At 43.3% G+C, this 20,045-nt stretch overlaps 2 protein-coding genes across 2 annotated transcripts in view; both read left to right on the forward strand.

Annotated features, from left to right (window-relative positions):
* LOC126565552 (troponin C) overlaps nt 1-20,045 on the forward strand; it is a 400,267-nt gene that overhangs the window by 29,294 nt on the left and 350,928 nt on the right. The window lies entirely within an intron of this gene.
* The window catches only part of LOC126563952 (uncharacterized), a 37,718-nt gene that overhangs the window by 10,935 nt on the left and 6,738 nt on the right, over nt 1-20,045 (forward strand). The window contains 5 exon segments of the mRNA XM_050220819.1: nt 15,612-15,822; nt 15,920-16,156; nt 16,235-16,416; nt 18,665-19,061; nt 19,166-19,308. Of these exon segments, the coding sequence (XP_050076776.1) occupies nt 15,612-15,822; nt 15,920-16,156; nt 16,235-16,416; nt 18,665-19,061; nt 19,166-19,308 (1,170 nt within the window).

The following is a 20,045-nucleotide window of genomic DNA, read 5'->3' on the forward strand; positions in this document are numbered from 1 at the left end:
ACATACATCGAGTGCAATGTAATGAAATGCAGTGAAAGGTGAATTGTGCAAAAATATGCCATAAACAGTGTGTCAACAGCCGGGATTCGCCTACATACTCGAGGGGATTGCTTGTTCGGATTTTGCTTTTTTTTCTCTCTTTTTTTTTTCTCATTCCTATCCTCATTTACTTTCGCCGCCGGCAGCCGACGCTGCTGCTGCATGTTTGCTAGGACACGAGCAGCATAAAATGTTGCAACACTGGCATGATACTCAGGTGAATCAGCAGCGGCAGCAGCAGGCAGCACCAGGGAGCCTGTCTGCCGTGTGGTATAAACTGTAACAATCGATACACTTTTCGGGGTGGGATGGGCTGTCGTAACAAGAGAAGAAGCACCAGTTACAACAAATCAAACACACACACAAACAGCCCACAGGGTAAAACAAAAATCTATACAGCACACCCAAGTCCCAGGGCCGATTTGGCTACGTGAGAACTTCGTATCAACTAGTCCACTGCCAGCAAGCTAGAGAGCTTTCTAGTCGATGGACGGGTTATCGAATACGAAACTGCAACTGTGTTTTTCGGGGGCAACTTTCTTGGCTTGATGGTTTGGAGTTGAAATCCAATTCAAATCACATTTCAGAGGGTCTGTTGTGAATACGAAATGAAATTTACATCTCGTTCCACCGGTTCCGGACAATGTTGCAAAGTGCTCCTCCGATGCCCATCCAGCCGAAAAATTGTGTGTTCCCTCTCTGTTTTTTTTTATTTCTTTATGGTTCTCTTCAATTTTATTCGACAACGCCAACGCAATAAGTTATTTGGAGCTTAAAATGACGAAGGGTTTTGTAAATGGGAAGAGATAGTTTAGTGAAAGGACACTATTTATAGTATATCCCTGAAAGATAATGCACATTAATGTTAAATTTAAATAATAATCAAGTCAGAAGCACGCTTATGACATACAAATTGCATAACGCTAGGCGCTTTTTTTTAAACAAGAAAAGTAAAACGCCCGAAGCTATGCAATTTCGTCCGTTTCATCCTTTCTAACGCAACTGTGACCTTTTTCTGTGTGCTTCGAGCCCAATGTTTGAATGATCTGCACTAAATGATTGCCATGGTGGTTAGGTTGGTTTTACAGCAGATAATTCCGGTACAACTAGTATTTGCACTCACACTCAAATCCCTATTTCCAATTCATGCTTGTGCATAGGCAGAAAGCCTTAATTCCATTTTCCCTTCTCTTTTTCTCTCGTTCTCACCCGAGTGTACAAACGATCGAATGCCAAAAGGAATCATTGCATCAATCATTGTACGCAATGCAATTGGACGACCTTCAATCCACCCGGATGGTTTTGCAATGCAGGCAGAAACCACAGTACACAGTTGCCATTTGCCACTGTTTATTTTTAATCCATGTCTATTCGGGTAATGAATATCTCGGGTTGGAGATGGGAAGTGCTTCCGCTATGTGTTCCGAGAGAGCAGGTGAACGTGGAAACATTCTTACATTCTGTAGTGCCCTTTACTAACCCTAAGAGAAAAAGGTGTGCGTGTAAGCTGCTAACAACACACAGAGAGGCAGAGAGGCAGAGAGCGAGTAGGAGAAAAAAAACGAATGATTGATTATTTTGTAACCCATGGAAATTGATTTTAGATTATCTAGGAGCTTACAATATCACCAGCATAGTTCCTCCATTTCCATCCCATTACACAGTGTTTCGTGAGGCCTCCTTTTTTATGCAAATAAACTGTGTGAGATGGTCAACCCTATGGATGGTCTTCTCAAACCGACAAGTCAAACACGGGATGCCCTTGCCATTGCCCCGGTTTGTATCATTTAGTGGAGTCGATTTGCCTGTTTTGTTTGTGCAAATCCACCGTGGGAGCGGTTTGTTTTCTTCTAGTTTTACTGTCTATCTGCAGCGTATGTCTGTGTGTGTAACAGAAAAAAAGTTTGAGCAGTTTGGTAACGAGTTTATAATGATGGCTTTACATTTGACACTAGCAAGGAGAGGGAGGGCAAAAACATTGACAAAAAGTTCCATTGGATATTTTAAATTAGCAGGAAAAGGATAAGAATGGAAATAGAAAAGCGATTGGCTAATCCAAACAGCTTAATTGATCGATCGATTAGTTCATTGTATTTCTACTTTAGTAATCGATTTGAAGCTTGATGCCGTTTAGATAAATTTATTATTTGTTTAAAAACGTATTTTTGCAAAAAATTGCATACATTAAGGTGTCTTTTTTGTAAACAGCGTAGATACAAGCCTGCAAGTATGCAAATTTCAATACAAAGCTGTTCAATTTAATGCGTTTTCAGCTCTCCCAACAAAGCGATCAACAAACCATTCGCTCTGCCCAACTACAAATCAACCCAGTTTTGAACTCCACGAACTAGATACGAAACGTCTCAAACTCCATGCAACCTTTTGCCTTTTGCAAATCCACATCTAACTTAATGCCGGCACGTTCACGTACATGCATTTCTAACGTACCCTCCAGCTTCTCGTACGCCCCGGGTTAGCCCCTGTATGGTTTGAAATTTCCCATTTCATATGCCCCCGTCCCATTTCCGATTCCGAGCATACTCCGGTGGAACCAAAACACACGCACACAACCATTCACGGCTTTGTGCAATGATTTATTATTCATGTGCACCAGTTTTCATGCATACCGATTGTTTGCCGCGGTGACACTTTTGGGGCAAAACTGTCTATAACCGCGAATGGCCGTTTGCCGTTTACCGGCCAGACTTCCTGTTTTCGGCCAGATTTGTTGAAGCAGGATAAGGCAAATGGATCAACCAACGTTCAACAAGAAGTATGTGCGCTTGGTTCGGTGGTTGCGGAGTTCCATTTCGTTGCGAAACCGCTTTTTTTTTTTTTTTTGACCAATCTGCTTACCAAGCAGCCACAAATCGGGCAGGGATTATGTCGTTTTCCCCTTTTTCCCAGAAGACTGCTTATCTTCATACATGACTGAGTTTGAGTGTTGCAGTGAGTTTGGGCAAAGTTTTAAGTGGCTTCTTGAAACGAATGCTCTACCACAATTCTGGAACACGGGAGAGAGGGAGTGAAAGAGTGATCTATTTTATTTTCCTTGCGCGTTTGTTTGCGCGTGTTCGGTGCATTATTTGTTGATGGGGTTTTTTTTGCAGAAGATGAAACGTTCAACCTTTTCCCTTGCTTGTGACCGCCAGCTTCCATTCCAACTATAGCGCGAGGTAACGAAAAGGTCAAAGGGTAACGAGAACTTCTTGCTCATCATTTCTTGCTGCTGCCGTGGGCAATATAAGCCAAAAACGCAAACGCTACATCTTGGCGTGTAAAGCCCGGCCAAAGCCGGTTGGATGGAAAAATTATAATTCCTCGCTTGTCCTCACATCAACTCGCTCATCTCGCTAAGTTCATGCTCATGGCCTTGAAGTGAAAAAAAAGCCTACGCAATTCATTTGGATGATCACTTTATTCGAAGCATGGTTCGCTTTTGTTTTTGAAATTTTAATTTTGACATTTCGCTTCCACTGTCTGACAGCGCACAGGCCAAGCATTTTCGGGTTGCAAAATGGTGCGCTTATTCCATCCATACCCAGCACAATCTGTGAGTGTATGTGTTTGGTTCGTGTGTGGGATGATATAGAAGTATATTTCACGATGTAACTCCCCCGCAGGCGACTCTGGAAGTGTGTGAGTATCGCTCTGTGTGTTTGTGTGTGTTTGAAAGGCCTACAAACTGACACCACACCAGCTTGCTGTACACTTGTTGATGGGAGTTGGTTGGTTGCTGTGTACTGCAACACACTTGACGCTAACGGAGCATTAAAACGGTTTACGGTTTCACTTTGGTGACACTTTTGCAACGGCTGCTTGACAAGCTGCACAATGGCGGATCCGGTGTTCCATGGCTCCGTGCTGCTAAATCTCAAGTGGGTGTTGGTGGAAATGAAATTTTAAAAATTCATAACTTAAACTCATTCCTTCTGGTGCCGTGTCCGCCCGAAGCTGTTTGATGATGAAATGCAGCCCGGGATGGTTCCGAGTGGTTCCATCAAAGTGTGATTCACTGGTCATCTTTTGTCGCACACGTTGACCCCACTTGTCTGAAAGGGTTACTTTTCTTCGCTCCGTCTTAGACTGTACCTTATGAGCGGTCGAACTGAGCATGTGTAGGTCTAGATAGAGGGAGAATCACATGAAGTTAAATAGGGATGGTACCAACGGGTCCTTCGAATGTGGAAATCAAACACGTTATTGACAGAGAATATGGCCTTTGGCAAGAATTTATCCTTAGTCAGTAATCAATGAAGATGGTAAAAATTGCCGACAATTTCACAAAAAAGGACAACACAAGATGAATGGTCTAGAATCACCGGAATTTTCCGCAACTATCCGGAACTTTCGGAACCGTTAAAGCCGTCAGAACCGTTGGAACTCCGCTGTAGTCTGTAGCCGGATATGCGCGTACATGTTGTTCATAAAAAATGCACCAAAACCAACAAGAAGGTCAACAACGGCGAACTTCAAATCCCTTTTCTCTATTGAGCATCATATCCAACTAATTTGAAGACACTTTTAATGATCTTTTTTAAAAGTTTAATGATTATCTTGCAATTCGTTCTTCACCAGTCACAAAAAACATACATCAAACTTGTCCTTATTGAAGCATACGATAGAGCCTGTCCTAAGGCCTAACGTACTTTTTTTCTCAATACATTGAACTAAGTAGTAATAGCAGTATTTTAGTAATAGCAGTATTTTTGACATACATCGAGTCGTCTTTTGCATTCATCTATCAACCATTACTAGGCTTCATCAACAAAACAAAGTCGAATTTGTCTCCCATGCTCCCATGCAGTATAATGAGACGGACTTTTTCAGTGTAGAATCTCCTGTAAAACTGGACATCATGTTGCTTCGGATCGCTTTCCATCATCAAACCAGTGAGTGATTTTTTGCTTAACTGGGAAGCAATCCGGACGGATGCTGAGTATTTTCCTACTTTTACAGTTTTTATTTTATTTTCTTTTATTGGAGAGGTTCAACTTCTTTAACGCCGTTTCCCATAACAGTAACAAAAATATTCACCAGCTACACGGTTTGGTTTCAGTGGCAAAAGGAAAACGAAATAAAAAAAAAGATACTCCAAACTGCTCCATCTCTGCTCAAAAGGTAAATGAAACCTTTCACTACGCCTACGCATTGTGCCGTGGCGTACAAAGGCGTAGAAGCAAAACACTCGCCGGCGCTAAATGCCAGAGGTGGTGGTAAATGTTTTTTACAGCAACTTTAACATCTCAAACGCTTAAAGAACTTCGCCACGCCTATCTTGCCATTGAAGAGTTGAGCATCGCGTCTAAGTAAATATGCTGTAATAATGTCTAAAAATGGGTTCTGCATTTGGCCGCAATTCAATCACACCCGAACCTTTTCGCTTAGCGGCCGAAATTGGAATTGTGTTCTCCGATTTAGCTCCAAAAGAGGGTTTCATGTTAGCAAATACATGATTAATTAAGCAACAGCAGTCGTGGTTGATGTGCAGCCAGGCTCGCACCGAGTCCGAATGACCGAAAGACACGGCGCTTCCCTCCATCACCACCAACATAAACACACACCCATACACGCCGACCTGAGCATAAATGGCAAAGGTAACAATCCGCCCCAGAGCGCAATAAGTTCCCAGTTTCTCCACCAACGCACGAAACAAACACCTTTCATTACACACCGGACCGGGTTCGGTTTGGTTTGGTTGGACATATTCACACGCACAAACGCAAACGCTTGTTCGTATCCCTCTGCCCACACACACTCGCACACACAGCCAGCCATTAATACGCCCGCGACAAAGGGCCGCAGCTAGGTGGCTTCACACTGGCCACCATTTTTCCACTGGATTCATATCCGTTCCGTCCGTCGACACTGACAGCAGCAGCAGCAGCAGCAGCTAGCTTGTCGTTCACGTCGCGTGCTCCAGTGCAGTGCTTGTCCGAGGGGAAAAAGAGGGTTTTGATTTACTGTGCGTACCGGGGCGGCGGGTGCGTACTTGAAGCGCTCAAACTGGACCCCGTACCGGATGTAAAACGTGCTTGTTCCGGCCCCGAAAAAAAGAAAAGTGTGTACAAGTTCGAACCGTTTTGCACAAAACTCTATCGAAAACTGCATTCTGGAATCGGACATTTTCCGCGTGATGTGCCGAAGGAAAAGTGTGCTGCAAGTGTGTTGATCCGTTGCGCTTAGCAAAGGAAAAAGCGGGGGGGGGGGGGACGTTCTCCTCAGCGCCACTGACGTCGAACTTTGATCCACAAAAATACGGCTTCCGGTGCTAGTTGGATGGTGGTTGTGCATGGTAAAGTTACGGCTGGGTGGATGCATGTTTCTACTCCGGGTTTTTTTTTTCTTATTCGATCGATTCGGTAGCGCCAAACCTCTGGGAAAAGCAGCAGCGGGAAGTGGCATACTGAAAGTGTTTGACAGTTGTGGAAGAGTCTGGTGGTGTGTGTTTGTGTGAAGGGTTTGAAAGCATCGAAAAAGTTAAGTGACAATGTGTCATGAGTTTTCCGCTAAAAAATGAGTAAATAATGAAAGGTGGCTCTTTAATCGTGGACAGGTTTACAGAAAAAAAAAACATTGCAGCCATTCTGGTTTCAAAGCTTTTCGTATTGATTGTTGGAAATATCATCTTCATTTCGTCCTTTTTAACAATGGTTTTCTTGAGCTTTTTTTACAACAAATAATTTTAATTTAGAGTTTGGTTATTGTTTTATAAAAAAAACTTATTTTAACCTAAAAAAGTGTCCTCAATTGATTGTTCTCTGTAAACATCTACACGTGACAATCGAGTAAAAGCGGCCGGCTGCACCAAGTCCCAACTTAATGCGCTTACTAGCACCTCCGTCACATTTCCGCCCGCAGCAAATGGAGACGCCCGGTACTTTGTGTCATTGGCTTCCCTCGTGGCTGCTTCACAGCACTACACACGTGTATCGGCCAGGTGATGGAATAAGTTTCGAGAAAACCTGTCTTTTTCATTGTTTTTTTTAACTATTGGTTACCGTAGCTTACCTGTTTGATTTCGAGGCTCAATCTAACTCGCCTAAAATCCGCCCAAAAGGCACGTTTCTCCAGGTGCAATGAGCACGTGCGTGAGTTTTCTTCGCTTTGTTTCGCTTCACTAACATAAGGAAAGGACCCGCTAATAGAACTCCTCCTCCATTTTGCAAAGTCACACAAATACACACGCACACAAAACACTTGCCATTTAAGTTGTCGCTTCTTGCTGCTATCAGCCATCAGTTTGTTTCTTGGCAATCGCTTTTCAACGCAATTTCCCCTAACGCACTTGCTGGCACCGGTTCACATTCGTACAGGATACAACGAACAAGCAGCCACCAGCAGCAGCGGCTAGATCACAGCATCAGAAAACTCATCCCGAGCAGCAGAAAAGACTGCGAACGCCGGACTCACCATCATCACCATCGCCCCCATCACAACAACAACAAGCGACCACGGTACAAAGGGAACAACAACAACCGTTGCAACAGCAACCATCGAAACAGCTCCAGCTACATCTCCACCAGGAGGACGCATTATCGGCAATACAGGAAAAACCATCAGAAAACGTCCAACTCCATTGCCAGCTACCGATCGTACCGGTGGTGGAATCGGCAGCAACAACAACGGTACCGGGACGGACTGAACCGCCCGGCAAACCACCGAAGGACGGACCGACCGGCGGTGCGCCCGTGTCCTTTTCCTTCTACAAGACAATCAATACGGTGATCAAGAGCAGCCGCAAAATTATAGTGCGCGTTTGCGAGGTAACCAATGTAAAGACCAAGCTCAAGATGTTCAATCTCTACTCGACGATGAACAAGCGCAATGGCGCGGACGATAAGGAGGCAAAGGAGGTCGAAACGACCGGGCACGATCGGTTCTGTCAGGAGCGACCGTCGAGGTAAGTACTGGTGGCCGGTCCGATGGAATAGCTGTTTCTCCCGGGAGTAACAGACTAGAAGGATGGAGAAGTGCAAGTGCAAACTTACGATGCAAGGAACTGGGCAGTTTAGAACAGTTTAACCTCAAGGAAATGGTCGTCTCTATTTCACTGTGGATTGATTAAAGCATTTTACAAAGAAAAAGTAACAACGTGCGATCAAAAAACTTTAAACTGTTGAACGCGTTGCATAAATGTAGGCGCTTTCTTGTTTCTTTTTTTGTTAACAAGCTGGAGAAGAGATGCATTTAGTTTAATGACAATTTACTTCAACTTTAATTTTTTTTTTCGTGGCTAACAGCGAAAAAAATGTTTTAACAAATTGCATACCTTAAGGCGGTTGCAATTTTATTAAGAGAAGAAAAAACACTTGAAATCAATTACCATCACAAAATAGACTTCTTACAAGCTTTATAACCCCTTTTTCTTGCCTTTTTAACCACACACAAAAGAAGCTTAAGTTAAATAGAGAAAAAAAAATGCTCCATAATTTACTGCAGTGAGCGTTCAGACAGGAATAAAGCTTTCGCTCCATGACCGGCACTACTTCTGCATCTGCATCCTAACAATGCATTCCTTATTTTTTTGCATCTGCTGCATACCGGGAGAAGCTTACACCTCTTCCATTACCACCACCACCACTACCAACTGCCCGCTCCCTCGCCAACCCACGGCACTGCGTTCGCACGTAGCTTTTTAAAATGAAAATTCTTTTTTGCTTTTATTCTCTCTTTCTCTTTCTCTCTCTCCCTCCCTCTCTTTTTCGCGTCTCCTTATCTACTTCTTTTCCAAACTCCTTGTTGCATCTTTTTGCTACTATTGTTTTTTTTCTTATACGTTTGTGTATGTGTTTCCTTCTTTCTTCTCCTCCACTTTACCGCGCGATTGCATTCGATTGCATCCTGTTTAATTTCCTATTCTCCTATTTGTGCGGGGAAAAAAAATCCATCGCTTCCGTTATGTTTCTGGCTGTGCCTGGTGTGGGCTTCTCGTGAAACAACGCAACAACCACAACAACAACGCGACCACACGTACGCGCCCAAACCGCTTTTTCCTAGGTCGAGCTACCGGCGGAAAGCTACCGGCGGAAAAAGAGAAAAATGAGACGTGCCCAGTCGGCGGCCGAATTCCAGGAACCGCGCACCGAACCACCACTTACCGCGGCCAGCAAACGCATGCTCTTCAGGTAATTGAATGCCTTTCCTACCTCAACCAGCTCATTGCCTCTTCTCCGTTCCTCTTCCACTGCATCACCAGCCTTGGCTGAATAAACTCATCTCGCATTCAGATTTCTCTTTTGTTTCCTTTGGCTTAGTTTGCCTTCTACCGCTTCTTGCTTAATTGTTTCATCCCTTTCGTGTCTTCTTGTTGCTGTGCAGCAATAAGTTCTGAGTTTCTTGCTTTACTCAACCAGAAAACATAACCAAAACAGAACCCCCGAACGAACCCACATCACTCGCCAAACCCATTTACGCTTACCGCACACGCGCGCCATTCTGCTCTCTTCGTCTTTTTCAGAGGTCGATCCATCAGCTCCGAGCACGACAACAACTCGGAAACTGAACATTCCGAACGGTCGCCGCTGGTCAGCGCGAAGCTTGACTCGCTGGCCAAGTTTCTCTTCAGCCGAAGCTTGCTGCAGGATAGTACCAGTGCGGCCAAAGAGAACGACTCGCCGACAAGGTTTCTATGCCCTTCATACTACCTCCATTCATCTACTACTTCTTCATACTACCTACCTTCTACTACTACTACTACTACTACTACTACTACTTCTACTACTACCGCTACAACAATGTTCAACTGTGCCCTCCTGTACCATACCGTAGCCACTTTATCAATTTACTTTACTGTTGGTTAATGTTCTGTATCTGCATTTGAATGTATACATGCACAGTCTACTCATACACACACACACACACACACACACACACACACACACACACACACACACACACACACACACACACACACACACACACACACACACACACACACACACACACACACACACACACACACACACACACACACACACACACACACACACACACACACACACACACACACACACACACACACACACACACACACACACACACACACACACACACACACACACACACACACACACACACACACACACACACACACACACACACACACACACACACACACACACACACACACACACACACACACACACACACACACACACACACACACACACACACACACATACACACAAACATTCATCTTTACCTTTACATGTACCCCGTTTCGTCCCAATTATTTTCCTGCAGTAATGAGAAGGTTTCTTTTATGTTCCTCGTTAGCGTCCTAAAGTCAGGCTTAATGAATCTTGATGCAAAGAAAATAATTGCCCTGCGAATTGCATACTTTTCACAGCTTTCCATGAGAAAATTGTCCCTAAAGGTATGCAATTTGCAGTCCCCGCTTTATGCTGCTTCATCCTTCTGTTGCAGATTGCTTTTCATTTTTGCTTTATTTATTTTTCGATTTCAAGCCACTACATAAAGCAAAATTTTGAAATTTGTTTTAAGGTGAAGTCATTGGCTCCCTTCTATATTTTATTTTATTTTCATTTTTAAAATTTAAAGGAAAACAGTGTCTAAAAGCGCATACGCCTAAAGCTACGCAATGTGCGTGTTTGGTTTGATTTGTTCTCGTTTATAATTTCTTGTCACAAGTATTATTATTTGGTAATATAGTTTATTATACTAAAATAATTTTGCTACTTTTATCATATTTTAATAATTCAAAACATTTTCTCATTATATCCGGCCCTTCTTTATTGCATTTCCATCTCTAGTTTTTACATGCCAGTACCACAAACATTCACAAACAAACACACATACATACATCTAGTGTTGTGTTGCCTTGCAAAGCAAAAATAGTAAATTCATTCGATGAAGTTTTTCATACTCGTATTTCAAACAAAACCAAACAATGAGAATCGGCACAATGCGAACGATCCAGGGCATCATCAAGCGTCTATGTTTAATTGTACTCGTCAACTCGGTGTTTGCTCTGTTTTGTTTTTTTGCGTTCGCCTACGGAGAAACCAGAGGTGCCTTCCCTTTTTTACTGTTTTCTTTCTTCTTTCTTAATATCTCAGAGGATGTTTTAGGCTAGAGGTAGTTGCTTTTACTACGGATTAGTTCCATTTTGCATACTTACGATTCCTAGAGTAGCTGTCATTTTATTTCTTTTTTAAAGGAGATTTTATAGAAACGCAAACACTAAACTAATTAATTCTTAAAACTGAGTTGTTCATTAAACAACTAAACGACAGAAATTATGCCAGCCAAACGAGGTACAAAAATTCTTTGTAAGCTTATGAGTTAGATTTTTCCGCTCACCAGTTCACTAGAAGCTACCTAGAGTGTAGATAAGTAGAAAATATACTGGCCATCGTAACACACAAAACTCATCTCAAAAGGCAAAACAAGCAAATCCAGTTAAAATGAACCTTTTTTGATAAGATAAGGTCCAACACTTTCTTTTCTCTCGCACAAAGAAACAAAACTTGTTGCCATAAATAGTGTGCCCCTGATGGAGCAAAAAGTTGAGCCCATAAGTTTCCACGATCGAGCAAATTCTTATCACTATACAGTCCTTTTCACTCTGTGGAGCCTATGGGCTGCCCGCAGCAGCAAAGAACAACAGGAACTTTTTATTTACCTTTCAGTAAATGATAAATAGAACCAAACGAAGCAAAAGGTTCTGGTACTGCAATTTTCTCGCGTAAGAAGGAATACGTTTCCATTTTTTTCATCTCAGTCTAACCGTTGCCGTTGGATCCTAGTCAAATGGACTAGGGCTTCTCAAGAGTGGGGCGAGCTAAAGAGAAAAAAAAGCGGGTCAACAACTCGGTACTTCATACTAATTGGGATTCGCAATGTATTTACCGCTGGCACCTACCAGCAATCTTGAAATCTATCGCGAGGGAATAAAGAAAAGCCTTTTCTCCCCGTAGGTTGGAACTTACGGGGAAGTTACGGAAAATACAAATCGTGGCTAAAAGTTACACTTTGTGCGGTCTGATGAGAGTGAACCGCCAACTCCTCGTTTAATGAACCTCTGCCCAGCACTCAGACATTGTGAAAGTTGGGAAAAAGAATTCTTGTACCTACGTTACTAAGCCGATTCGGCGATTTCGGTTTGCGAGACCGAAAAAGTTCCTTATCCGATGCGATAGAAACTCGCCACTTTCCATTAGAGAGCCACGTTTCGTGTCGCATTACCGGTGTTGCCATGTTGGTTTCCTGCTCATCTGTTTCGAACAATTATCTGTGCAGCATTTTATTTCCTACCAGTGTCCCGCGTGTGTTGTGAGAATCTTTTACTCTTCTTTCGGTATGCTCACACATTCGCCACTTCATAACGTTTTATTTGTTTTTTTTTTGTTTGTTTCAAACTCAAACAAGTAGAGAGAGTTAAGAGCTACCACTCCATAATTGAAATGAGAAAATGTACGATCGTGATCGTGAAAACGAAAAGGAAAAAGCAAACAAAACAAAGCAAGCAATTCGAACACTACAAATCTCAAACACACGCACACAAACTTTCCTTTCCCAACTTCCCCAAAACAACCTCCCTCCCCCTCTCCCCGTCGACCCCCTTTTTAAAACGAAGGGACCACAAAGTACAATTAATCAACAATAAGTAATTTAGTAATTATGCTAAGCGCTAAGATGTAAGATGTAAGCAATCGTAATGAGACAATAAAGTAGCCCACCGGCAGCGTGTGGTCCCCAACAATCGATCGAATTCCAAATTTTCCTGCTACACCGGATGGGCCGTAGATGTTGCCCCTCCCAGAGGCAGCGAGGCAGCTACTCCGTCCGTTGTCAGTTGTCAATTGAAATTGTCAAAAAACAAAGTCAACACCAATAGACATCCAGAACCCTAACACACATACTCACTCACACAACAACAACACACGGTTAATGGTGAGAAAATGTTACTTAATCTTTAACAATACACACACACACACATTCGCGTAATTGATAAGGAAAATTCTGCAATAAGGAACACAAAAGCAATGCACTTAGATCCGAGTGCATTATCCGATTCACTCAAGATGCGGTTCGATAATGGAGTGTCAATTTGTTTTCTGTTGATTGTGCTCGATTGTAACGTTTTGTTACTGTATGTGTCCTTTGTTTTCTGCTCCTATTTCATACATTCTTTTTTCATGTTTGTCATTTATCCTTTCTATGGTACGATATCCTTTATTTTCTGTCACTCTGTCACTTTTTATGTGCCTTTTATGCCCTTTTCTTTAATCTTGTTTAAAAAATTATCATCTTTCATCTATTTTTCCAAGACTTTGACATTGCATTTACTAGAGTTTTCTCTTTTTTTCTCTCTCTTTGGAACTATTTTTCTTGAATAAAACTATCTAACTCGTTTCCATTTTTAGCGCTTAGTGCATTAGCGTTTTAGTGCTATTTACTGTGCACTACAGTACTCGGTAGATACAGTTCAATTGTACAGCAAATGGAAACAGTCCCAATTTTCGCCACGTTCATGAATCCAAGGCTAAGCTTTCCCCTTGCGCAGCTTTCCCGCCACAACCAACTTTTTCCCTTTCAAGCAACTCAACCCCATCCATTGCGCGAGTCCTTCGGGAATGGATAATTTAATGGTTCTTGCCTTCTTCCTTCCTATCTATCACAACCATCAACCATTCCGTTGCATTGTTCTCTACATCCGCTTCACTAGCCGTGTAATCTACTGCCTTTTGTTCGTTGTTTTTATTTTTGGGGATGAGTACACTCCAACCCGGGGAAACCGGATGGCCACTCTGTCAGCTAACAGCGTGTGAGTGTGTGTGTGTGTCTGTGTGTGAATATTGCATTACCACCCCCTCCGGATCGGAGATGGGAGTAACTTTCGAGCTAATCTAGAAGTTCGCTCGTGCTATATTTATGCTTAAGCTACTTGTATTTGATGCGTTCGTACACACAGACAGGACAGGCGGGCTAGGTTGGGCTGGATCCATTATCAATTTAGTGCGAAACTTTTGCCTCTATCTGTCAGTTACAACACCATGCCATGTTGTCTGCTGACTTGTCCTTGTAGACGTCAAGTGCATTCACTTGACTCGGCACTACGAGCGGTCGGAGTGGTGGCATTTCCGGGGTTTTTTTTCCGTATCTTCTCCTCACATCTATATCTATCTCTGTTTTATTTCTCTTCTACTATTCTTCCTATTCAACTTGCATTGCGAAACAAAGTGTTTTATTTTTAAGGTTTATGACATTTATTAAAACAAAACAATATATTGTCCTTCTATGTGTGTGCAACCCTCGTTTAAGCGTGTTGCTGTTGTTGTGCTCTCCGTTTCGATGTTTCTCCCGGCCTGTTGTGCCTGGTTTAGTTCCTTTTTATTACGAAAATGTTTTTAAAAGATTATAAATCCATTGCAAAAAAACTCTTCTGCATGATCAGTAAACGATTCGTTGGTATTATCCTAGCAATAAAACCCGTAAAAACGGGCCTCTCTTGTTACTATTCAACATTTTTCCCAGAAACAAGCACACTTACACATACACACAACCTCTGTCCCACCAAACAGACAAACGAAACCCCATCAAAACCAACAACAAAAAACTCCCTCAATGGAGGCGCCTGGTCATTGTCACCCCGGCGAAAGACATTCGACCGGCCTTTGGCTGCACACTCCGGTTCCGGCTGACACTAATGCGATTAGCGAAACGCTTTGTACCCTGCACGTGGACCACGGTGATCCACATCGATTATCGACAGTCACAACCGAGCCACATGCAGTTACTGTTGCCGACCCAAACACCACAAGCCCACGTGGCGTAGCTCCATTATTCCACAGCAAAAGGAATAAAAGCAATCACAACAGGCAGTGGGGCAAAAAATGGGCAAAAAGCTTCAGTTGAAGTGGTGGACCAGTTTTACGTAAAATAAAAGATTTACTCACCATCATCCCTTTCGCCATTTGCCATCGATCGTGTCTGTGTGGATGTGTTTCCCCGCCCTTTCTTCCTGGTGTCGCCTATGGGCGGATCCTGGTCGCATCTCTTTACTGCTTCGTTGTTTGTTTTCGTTTTTGAATTTCGTCTAGTGCGCTCATCCACATTTTACTCTGTACATAGTTCAGTGCTAGTCGGATAGCGTCCAAATAGCTCGCACGAATTTAGAACGCAACTGACGGGCTAGAGGCGTCAGTCACGCGGTTTAATGTTGCCAGAACTCAAAACCATATCGCATTAGTTCCCACCACCACCAGGTTTGTATAGTCGTGTGTTCCAGTGTTGTTGCATTCGATATTTCAATATGTTTGTTTGTACACTTTTTTTTCCTTTTTCTATAGCGTTTTCCATTTAGTTTTTCTTACTTCTGCTCCATCAAATTACATATCAACTAGTGATTTCTTAGTGCTGTGGGAAAGAATTCATAGAAGGGAAGGGTTGAATGTGAGGTGGTGTGGGAAAGGGATTTCCGAGGTGTAACAGCAGGGAAGGGAAAGCGTGGGTTAATAGATGGGTATGAAGCCCATTGTTCCTCTGATGCCTATCACTAACCTTTTATTTTGGGACCAATTTTTCTCCATTTCTTCTCTGTTCAGACACAGCGTGCGCTACCAGCAGTATACGGCACTGGACAGTGGTATCGGGGCACCGGATCGCAGTCCACGGGAGCGAGCAGCACGGGAACGGGCGTATGCCGCCTGTCAGGAATGGCTACAGAACACGGGCGGCCGGTACGAGTCCATCGCACACCTAGATGACATCGGATCGCGCTCGAATAAGCACTGGTTCCTGTTGAACGATTGCACGGTACACATCGGCAGGATTTTTCTCTCTCTTTCTCTCTCCCTCCATTTGGACAAACAAATTCTAGCAACTTTGTGTTCGTTCTCATTCCAACCGACAGATACGTACCGATCGGCTTATGACGCTGCTACCATTACCTCCCGATTGTATTGCCTTAGAAGAGCTGCCACCCTCCGAATGTCCCCAGGGTGTGCTGATGGAGCTGCTCGGTTCGCTCCAGCATCCGTACATTTATCCGGTGCTAGATCTAGGTTTTTTCCCCTCCGATTCCCACCAGTACACCAGTCTCGTGATGCCATTCAACCCGCGCGGTAGTCTCAAGGATCTTATCTACAAGGTAACGAAATTCGTACCATCTGATGGTAAGGGGAACTGCTGCTGACATTTTTTTTATTAATCATCCACGAACGTGCAGTCACAGTGGAACGAACCGTGGAGTCGCAAGTACACACGCAAGTCTACCTGTTTGCCGCTGTCCCAGGTACAGCGGCTAGGACGACAAATACTGGAGGCACTGCTGTTCCTTCGCGAGCGCGGCATTCCTTCGCACGGTCATCTGCATAGTGGTAATGTCATCCTGCAGAACGGAGTTGCTCGGTAAGTAATTCGTAGATGTTTATCTTATTTCCAACGTGTGTGTCTGTTCTTAGGGAATTTTTCTGAGAGAGAAATACAGTAGGAAAAGATAGTACGTACGGAGTAGTTTTGTTGGGCAGAATTGTAGAATTATGTATGAAATATTTCGAATTTTTTTTATCTGGTGTAAATTTTAAAGCTTGATTCATTTTACAATGCCGTTTCGAACGCTTTAATTTATGCAATTTCACTACATATTACACTTCTTACTGTTGTTCCTGGTATGAAATCAAGGAACAAATGCAGAGGTGACAAAAAAGTACAGAAAAGACTCATTATTTGCAAACAAATGTTAATGACAGAAGTTTTGTAAAGCATCATGACAAAGAATTATGTAAGAATTTACGCTTTGGGATAAGTTTACACACAATTTCGTTACCCAGTTTTCTAATGGGCATGCCGAAATGTATGCAATTCGTGTTACAAAATTATTTCATTAGAACTTTTCATTAGTTCAACAAATGGTCATCAAATGGCAGGACCGGGGTAAAATTCGCATCCAGAACGACCCTTAGCAGTGAGGACTGGTTATCCAACTATGTCTGGTGTCAGCAAATCCAGCAATATATTACCGGTACCGGTTCGGATGGGATTTAAACCCCTTGTCCTGTCGTGTGAAGACTGGCACTTCTTTCACCAATACCACCAAGCCGCCCTGGGCCGTTACTTATGTATTTTTCTCAAATTACTTATTTTCTTCAATTTGGGAAAAGTTTAATTCACAGAAAATTAAAAGTTTAAATTCTGACGAAAACGCCTAAATGTATGCTATTAGTGCATATTGCATTGCTTAAGACGTTAACCACCAAAGCAATCACTATATTTTATGTTTTCAACATATTCCGTTTGACCGGCCCAAGAGAATAGAGATGAAACTTATATCACCATGACGGTAACGGAATATTAACCGAAATCGGCTGGACGATTAACCTGTTAATAGTTATCCTCCTTCAAACAATGGGTTTAATGCAAGAAATCATGCTTTACCCTGCCTTCTACGTATTGGGCATGTTCTAACAAATATTTTCGTTCAAAGTGATTGATTTCAAATAGAAACATGACATGAAAATGATTTTTCTAAAGCCACATAAGTTCCCTTTAGGGACATTTTCATTCCCATCAACTCTCTGGACGCAATACGAACCATTCAATTCGGTCCAATACCTACAATTGAAAAACTTTTCAAATTAACGAAAGTTCTGTGTACCGGTACAGCCAATAGCCGTCCGAAACCGGTGTCCAAACCGACAAGTGAACCTAACCCGTTCATGGGTACACATTGTTCGACAACGAAATGCGACATACTCCACCACCAGTCTCACTAGTCTTCCGGTGTCCAGCCATTTCTTCCGTATGGCCCGCACGTTCATTCATTTCGCACGGTCCACGGAATTGTCCGTGTGGCAGGAAGTGATCTGTTTAAGTGTTGTAGCGCCTACACAGGATCGGATTTCCACCCGGAATGGGAAACTTCCGACCATGACCAGCTGAGAATGAGTGTATCTATGCGTTTGGAGTACACTTCCATCACGCGTAGGGTGAGCGACAGACCCAAACACACACACACACAAACACATTATGGATGACGTTAATGTGACTTTCAATGCATCGGACGTCAACGTTCTAACACACTTCCCGGGTCACACGGTGGGTGTGTCAACCACCTCGGAAAGACTTTGACAAATGACGCGCTTGCCCTATGCTTGTACGCTAGAAAAAGAGAGCAAAAAGAATTGTTAACAACCCGTCCCCGTTGGTGTATATTTCTGTGGAAAGACGAAAGTAATATATACTAAATGGAATATAAATGGACAAAAGCTCGAACAGGTTGCGTCTGCTGTATGGGTTCTTTCTATGGCGTTAACGTCAAACGCAAAAAAAAAAGGATTGCAAAACACCCTGCCCGCGGGTAAGCGTGACAATCGAAACGACTCCACCGCAGAGGAATGTTTATTGTTGTGAGCCACTGCCGCATGACCCAGAGTCAGTGATGCATGGAGCCGGACATTTACCGACGACACCTAACCTCAATATCAAGAATCCGGTCGGAAAATGGAAGCGCGCTCGTGTGGAAAATTGGGATCCTTCGCTGGTTTTTTTCATCTTCTTTAAGTTGACCCAATTTTTAAAGGGTACTGCGGGCGAACTCTCGCATTTTTTTAAGCTTCAGCCAGAGATTTAAACGTTTCTTTTCCTTCACTTTCGTTAGATTATCCGGCTTAGAAAATGGACTGCTTGGATTGAACTCGCGCGTCAACGCCGTCATCTGGGCACGATCCGCACCGGACATCGATAATATCGACGTCATCTGCTTCGGTCACCTGCTGTTCGAGATGTGTGCCGGATATGAGCTGACGTCACCGCAGCCAACACCCGGCCACTATCAGCTCGATCTCGAGCGATATCCACAGGTATGGAGGGATAATGCTTAAGGCCCCAAAAATCCGTCACACACTAATCAATGTGTCGCTCTGCTTCAGGTGGTCGATGTACTTCAGATGATCTTCGAGTCACCGGATGGCCGCTACCCGACGGTGGAGGAGCTCGTGCTTTGTGATATTTTCCGCAATATCGATTTAAGAGAAATGCGAGGAACATGTGTGCCTGTACGTATTTTCGACTCGTAACTCAGAGCCCGAAACCCAGATATTTAGATCCGTTGCATTCTATTCTTCTCTCTTTTTTTCTCTCTCTCTCACCCTCCCGGTAGTCCTTCAAACACGGTTTGAGCAGCTCCACCCTGAGCTTACTGAATGCGGTCCGGCGTCGCCAGGGAGCCATCCTAAGCGGCTCATACAGCGAGGGCAGCTCACCCTGTACACCACCATCGACGCCACGTGATCGGAAAACCGGGTGTGTACTCTATGTCTAATCCACTGCCGCTCTCAGTTCCTGCTCCATCATCATCACACCTTCCATCGTCATCTATCTACTATTTCTACTATTTCTACCGTTTCCACTACCACCATCACTACCACTTTTTCGCATACACACGCATCACCTCATTATCACGTCATCTTTCTCTCTTTCTCTCTCTCTCTCTCTCTCTCTCTCTCTCTCTCTCTCTTTCTCTTCCTTCTATCGTTCTCATCTCGCATCTTACAAGCAAGCGACCAAGACGTCGACGATAACTGCCATACCGACCCAGGAATATACATTTGCATTCATTCCCATACACGCTGCATCCCAAGACACACCGCCATCATATTCGTAGCCAAGCATTTCTTTTTTTGTCCGTGTTATGTTCCTAACATACATATTATGACAGAATTTGCAGAATTTTAGCGTGTGTGCGTGCAGGTTTTTTTTCGTTTTTTATTAACGGTTCTCTTAGTTCATCTCCTTTATTTTTTTTGAGTCAACAGCGTAACAGGGATGCTTTGTTCGTTGTTTTGTCTTTTTTCCACAAACTGGAATCTCTGTACAATTCTCTTCGCGATAACGTTTTGGGATGCGACGTGCAATGGTTACCGCCCGAAGGTATGCAATTTGCTAACAAGTTTGAACCGATTGATTCGAGGAAAACGAGTTGTGATGCTTGTTGCATCGCTTCAGGCGCAATCAAGCACAAGCAGAATATCGAGCAATTC

This window comes from Anopheles maculipalpis, chromosome 3RL, assembly GCF_943734695.1.
Source record: "Anopheles maculipalpis chromosome 3RL, idAnoMacuDA_375_x, whole genome shotgun sequence".
Classification (NCBI taxonomy): domain Eukaryota; kingdom Metazoa; phylum Arthropoda; class Insecta; order Diptera; family Culicidae; genus Anopheles; species Anopheles maculipalpis.